The sequence below is a fragment of the Dipodomys ordii genome, unplaced genomic scaffold (genome assembly GCF_000151885.1).
Source record: "Dipodomys ordii isolate 6190 unplaced genomic scaffold, Dord_2.0 Scaffold147, whole genome shotgun sequence".
Classification (NCBI taxonomy): Eukaryota; Metazoa; Chordata; class Mammalia; order Rodentia; family Heteromyidae; genus Dipodomys; species Dipodomys ordii.
In genome coordinates this window covers 896,588-902,587 of record NW_012267363.1, presented here as the reverse complement: position 1 = coordinate 902,587, position 6,000 = coordinate 896,588, and the positions used below count along the sequence as shown (strand labels likewise).

The window sequence follows — 6,000 nt, the reverse complement described above, 5'->3', positions numbered from 1 at the left end:
AAAGAAAAAAGCCTGAAGTGGCGCTCTGGCTCAAGTGGTAGAGCGCTAGCCTTGAGCTGAAGAGCTGAGGGACAGCGCCCAGGCCCAGAGTTCAAGCCCACAACTGGACCCCCCCCCAAAAAAAAAATTTTTTGTTTTCTGCAGGTTATGAAACAAGAGGCAAATACATAGAGCCAAATGTGTTTCTGGATAATATTGCCTTCTCTAACAAGAGACTGGCAAACACATTTCCCTTCATCCACAAACACATAGCCCTACATAATAACACCATAGAAAGGAATAGTTAGTTATAAACTGGTAACAAGAAGTTCTGCATTGGGGCTGGGAAGGTGGCTCAGTGGTAGAGTGCTTGCCTTGCATGCATAAGACCCTGGGTTCGATTCCTCAGCACCTCATAAGCAGAAAAAGCCAGAAGTGGTGCTGTGGCTCAAGTGGTAGAGAGCTAGCCTTGAGCTGAAGAACTGAGGGACAGCATCCAGGCCCAGAGTTCAGGCCCCACAACCAACAAAACAAAACAAAAAAAAAAGGACTGTTCTGGAATACTATTTCAACAACTTTTTTTAAAGTTTTATGGAATGCCGGGCGCTGGTGGCTCACACCTGTAATCCTAGCTACTCAGGAGGCTGAGATCTGAGGATCGTGGTTCAAAGCTAGCCTGGGCAGGAAAGTCTGTGAGACTCTTATCTCCAATACCACTAGAAAACTGGAAGTGGTGCTGTGGCTCAAGTGGTAGAGCGCTCGCCTTGAGCTGAAGAGCTGAGGGACAGCGCCAAGGCTCAGAGACATTCCTTGTCTCTTACTTGAAATTTCTTCCTATATAATTTCCGATAGTAGGGTCCAAGAGAAAAACTAATTCCATTGTTTTGTATTTCCTCTGAACTTCAACAATTTCTCACAAGCTGTATCAAACTTGCCCATTTATAGGCCAATCCTGCCTGAGCAAGCGTTGAGGTTCTTGCCAAAGGCATTTGAGACAGCTGCACTAGTGTTACGTTACAGCATGTACCGAAATCAATGAACTGCATTTCCACCAAGTGTATTTTACTAGCATCTGCCCCTACATACACAAAATGCTTTTGATTTTGAAAATGTCCATTCTACCTTCTACCTCTCTACAAAGTATGTATATTCATATCTGCTCATCTTGCCTTTTCTCTTTAATAGCTGCTGAAAATTGATTTTAATGATAATGAACCCATTCTCCAAACCCATTCATTGCGACAGATGTTAAAAGATAGTCTTTGATAGCCTGGCAATTTTCACATCACCAATGTAGTTTCCAAGATCTCTATATCACAAACACAGAAACAACTCGTTTGTATAGTATCTAGTAAGGATGCAAGGAAAATTTTTTTTTTTTTTGGCTGGTTGTGGGGCTTGAACTCGGCCTGGACGCTGTCCCTCAGCTCTTCAGCTCAAGATGAGCGCTCTACCGCTTGAGCTACAGCGCCACTTCCGTTTTCTCTAGTGGTTTATTGGAGATAGGAGTCTCACGGTTTTTCCTGCCCAGGCTGGCTTTGAACCTCGATCCTCAGATCTCAGCCTCCTGAGTAGCTAGGATTACAGGCGTGAGCCACTGGCGCCCGGCTTATTTTTGAGCTTGCATTTAAAAGGAATTTGTAACTGAAAGCTGGTGGTTCATGCCTGTAATCCTCTCAGGAGGCTGAGACCTGAGAACTGAGGTTTAAAGCCAAACCTAGGCAGGAAAGTCCATGAGATTCATCTCCAATTAACCACCAGAAAATCAGAAATGGTGCTATGGCTCAAAATGATAGAGTGCTAGCTTTGCACAAAAGAGCTCAGGGATAGCACCCAGGCACAAGTTCAAGCCCCACAACAGAAAAAATTAAAATAATTCAAAAAACTTGTTGGATAGCCATAGGAAGTGCCTATGAAGGGCTGAGAATGTGGCTTACTGGTAGAGTATTTGCCTAGCATGCATGAAGCCCAGCGTTCAATTCCTCAATACCACATAAACAAAAAAAGCCAGAAGTGGTGCTGTGGTTCAAGTGGTAGAGTGCTAGCTTTAGGCAAAAGAAGCTCAGGGACAGTACCCAGGCCCTGAGTTCAAGCCCCACAACAGAAAAAATTAAAATAATTCAAAAAACTTGTTGGATAGCCATAGGAAGTGCCTATGAAGGGCTGGGAATGTGGCTTAATGGTAGAGTATTTGCCTAGCATGCATGAAGGCCAGCGTTCAATTCCTCAATACCACATAAACAAAAAAAGCCAGAAGTGGCACTGTGGTTCAAGTGGTAGAGTGCTAGCTTTGGGCAAAAGAAGCTCAGGGACAGTGCCCAGGCCCTGAGTTCAAGCCCCAGGATTGGAAAAAAAAAAAGTAATGAAGCTGAGTTTAAGTAACTTCTCACAGCCATCCTGGTGCCTTGCTGGGTGGAGGGGGCTTTCCACTCAGTTTTGAAAAGCCTACAGGTGAGAGAGGCCATTCACTGAATTGCAGGTATCCAGTTCTTTAGCCTTAGGAGAGCTTTTGCTCCCTTAATGGTTTGATTAGCTTGCCTCTGAGGCTATCTCCCTATATGAAAGGTTGGAGGCATAAGCCCCTATAATGAAAGTTTAAGCTGACCCCTAAGCTACTCCCCTAGTCGGAAAGGTCTGCTGGTAACTGAGCTACTTCCCATATAAGGTCTGCTTTTGCTGGGTTTGGGTGCTCCACCCAAACATGTGGTTTTTGTCTTTAAAAAGCTCTGCTGGGCTGGGAAGGTGGCTCAGTGGTAAAGCGCTTGCCTTCTATGCATGAGGCCCTGGATTCGATTCCTCAGCACCACATAAGCAGAAACAAAGCTGGAAGTGGCGCTGTGGCTCAAGTGGTAGAGTGCTAGCCTTGAGCTGAAGAGCTGAGGGTCAGCGCCCAGGCCCAGACTTCAGGTCCACAACTGGACCCAAAAAGAAAAAAAAGAAAAAAGAAAAAAAGCTCTGTGCTACCTCTGTACTGGACTGCAGTCTTTGAGACAGGAATCCACCTGCAGACGTAGATGCTGGCTCTCCAATAATAAAGACTCCCAATTTGACCTCTCAAAATGTGGCTTCTGTTTCTCACTGGCAGAGTTACCTTACAGCACCCCAGTAACCAATCTAATTGTGTGTGTGTTACAGGTGCATTGGAAAAGTGAGCAGCTTGGCCACTAACTACAAAAATACAATTTGTAATACACATTTCTGAGTTAAAGATTCTGCTTCTAAAAGAATAAAAACCGGATTTGTCTTCCTGTCTCCCATCATCACCCTCTCATACTAATGATTACAAAATTTCTTTTTCCTTTTTTTTTTTTCAACAGTAAGGTTTGAATTCAGGGCCTCATTCTTGCTAAACAGGCTCGTGTTTGCTAGACAGTTCCTCTGCCATCATCAGCCCAATATTAAATTCCCAATTACTGTAAAAAAAAAAATCAAGCACATTTGGTACAGTTGCGCCCACCGTAAAAAGACCTTTACCATCAGCTTAGCATGTGGGGACGCCTCCACCCCTCATCCCTCTCCTTACTTCCGAAATAGGAACCAAGAAGGAACTTCCATCGGGATTTTCTCATAGGACAGACCGGGTCACTGCCTCTGACCGGGGCGGACATCCCAAGAGCATGTTATTCCTGCGTGCGCACGTAGTGAGCGGATGGGATTAGAATGAGGTGTCAGACGTTTATGATAAAACTCATGGAGAGTGCACCACCCCCAGGCATCCGCAAAGGCCTGGCTCCCCGGAATAGGGGAAAGCCATTCCTCCCAAGACACCTGCCACCATCAAGCTGCAAGAAACCCGGCTGGGGGCGGCGGCGGGGGGAGGTCGGAGAAAGGGTACACTCCTCCCAAGCACGCCCACTAAGGCTCCGGGACTCCAGGCACGGAAAGGGAGACGCTAACGCTGCCGGAGGTTCTCAGACGCCGTCGAAGGCTGGAGGAATGTGTGCGGGCTACTTACCAGAAACGCAGAGAGGATGCCCTGCAGAGCATCCAGTTTCTCTTCCTCCTCTTCTTCTTTCAGGACACCAAGGATGTAGGCGCCGTAAACTGCTTGGTCCACTCCCAGCGCCTCCAAACGTCCGTCCAGCCACGATCTAAAACCCCCGCCCCCTCTATCGCCTTCTCCGAAGGCTGCCACGGCCGCTTCGCTGGGCGCTGCCATCTTGGGGCCAGGGTCCTGCCAGCGCCCGGGGCGCCTACCGCAGTGCCTGACGGGCCGTGCTGCGCAGGCCCACTGCGCAGGCCTGGAGAGGGCGGCCACGCCCCCGCGCCGGAGCGCCGAGCTTTTGATCTGAGTTTTGTTGGAGTCCTGGTGGGCTAGGGTAGCAAATGGGAAAGTTTTGGTTTCAGGCCCTTTTTCATTTAAAAATTTAAAAAAATTGAGAATCCCAAATGAAATTTTTGTGTGCATATTTATCCGTTGCTGTGTAACCAATCACTGTCAACATTTAATGATTGTGTTCCATCCCTGTAATAAACCTGAGATAACCAACTTATGAAGAAAAAAAGGTTGGTAAATTTGATAGGGGTACACTATATGCACATGTGGAATTATCACAATGAGAGGGGGGTAGGGAGAGAGAGGAAGGGGGAAGAGAGAGACAGCCAGGGGGAGGGAGGGAAAGGGAGGAAGGGATGTGTGAAGGTTTTGCCCCTCTATGTTCCCTGAAGCCTCTGGGAGGGTCTCTTCCAGAATGCAACACACTGGTAAGAAGAGGTGTGGGCATTTGGGAACATGTTTGCTTTGGGGAGGACCGGCTTCAAACTATGAGTATATGATCTCTGCCTCAGAAGCAGCTTTTATTATAAGTGTGAGCCACCATCTCAGGCTTTAAGTTTTAAATTAGGCTACGAATTGAAGGATGTCCTAGAATCCTTTAATAGCCTTTCAGTTTGTGTCTTTCTTTTTCTGTGTCTCCCAATTGGCAAATTCATTAGTTTGAGTTTTCCTTTGTTAAGTGGGCGAGATGAAAAATCTAGATATAGTTTTATTAGGACATCAGAGCTGGGATGTATAACTTTACTGCAGACTGAGGCCCCATTGGAAGGGATACAAAGTCTGTGTGCTATATATACACTTCTGTCATGGTGTTTATATATTCTGGTGGAGAATGATAGTGCACACCTGTAATTCCAACATTCAGGAGAATTAGCCAGGAAGCTATCTCAGTTTGAAGCTATCTCAGGCTATATATTGAAACAGTGCATTATCTTAAAAAAAATTTTGGATTGTAGGAGAGAGATAGGAACCTACTAAAGAGAAGAAGTAATGTTAGGAACCAACTGAAGTACTTTAGTCAAGAAATGATAGTGGAGGGCTGGGAAGGTGGCTCAGTAGTAGAGCGCTTGCCTTGCATGCCTGAGACCCTGGGTTCGATTCCTCAGCACCACATAAGCAAAAAGAAAAAAGCCAGAAGTGGTACTGTGGCTCAAGTGGTAGAGCACTAGCCTTGAGCTGAAGAACTGAGGGACAGCACCCAGGCCTAGAGTTCAGGCCCCACGACCGGACCCAAAAAAAAAACAAAAAAAAAAGAAATGATAGTGGAAACTTGACATATGGAATTGTAAGCTCTTTATACAACTATACAATAATGAAGAGGAAGGAGGAAGAAAAGGAGGAGGAGGCGGAGGAGGAAGAGGAGGAAGAGGAGGAGGAAATGATAGAATAAGGGTAGTAGAGGGCTGGGAAGGTGGCTCAGTGGTAGAGCGCTTGCCTTGCATGCATGAGGCACTGGGTTCGATTCCTCAGCACCACATAAGCAGAAAAAGCTGGAAGTGGTGCTGTGGCTCAAGGGGTAGAGCACTAGCCTTGAGCTGAAGAGCTGAGGGACAGCGCCCAGGCCCAGGGTTCAGGTACCATGACTGGCAAAAAAAAAAAAAAAAGAATAAGGGTAGTAGAAATGGTCTAATTTGAGGATGTACTTCGGGTCATGACTAGTAGGGTTTGTTCTTGGGGTGGAAAGAGGGTTTAAGAAAAAGTACCATTGAAAGCTGGGCACTAGTGGTTCATACCTGTAATCCTAG

The 6,000-nt window shown here is 46.3% G+C and overlaps 1 protein-coding gene across 1 annotated transcript in view; it reads right to left on the bottom strand.

The window, feature by feature from the left end:
- The window catches only part of Ccdc43 (coiled-coil domain containing 43), a 16,628-nt gene extending 12,484 nt beyond the window's left edge, over positions 1–4,144 (bottom strand). The window contains exon 1 of the mRNA XM_013031980.1: positions 3,935–4,144. Within this exon, the coding sequence (XP_012887434.1) occupies positions 3,935–4,138 (204 nt within the window). The 5' untranslated portion in view covers positions 4,139–4,144. The remainder of the gene's footprint in view (positions 1–3,934) is intronic.
- Positions 4,145–6,000: the final 1,856 nt, after the last annotated feature.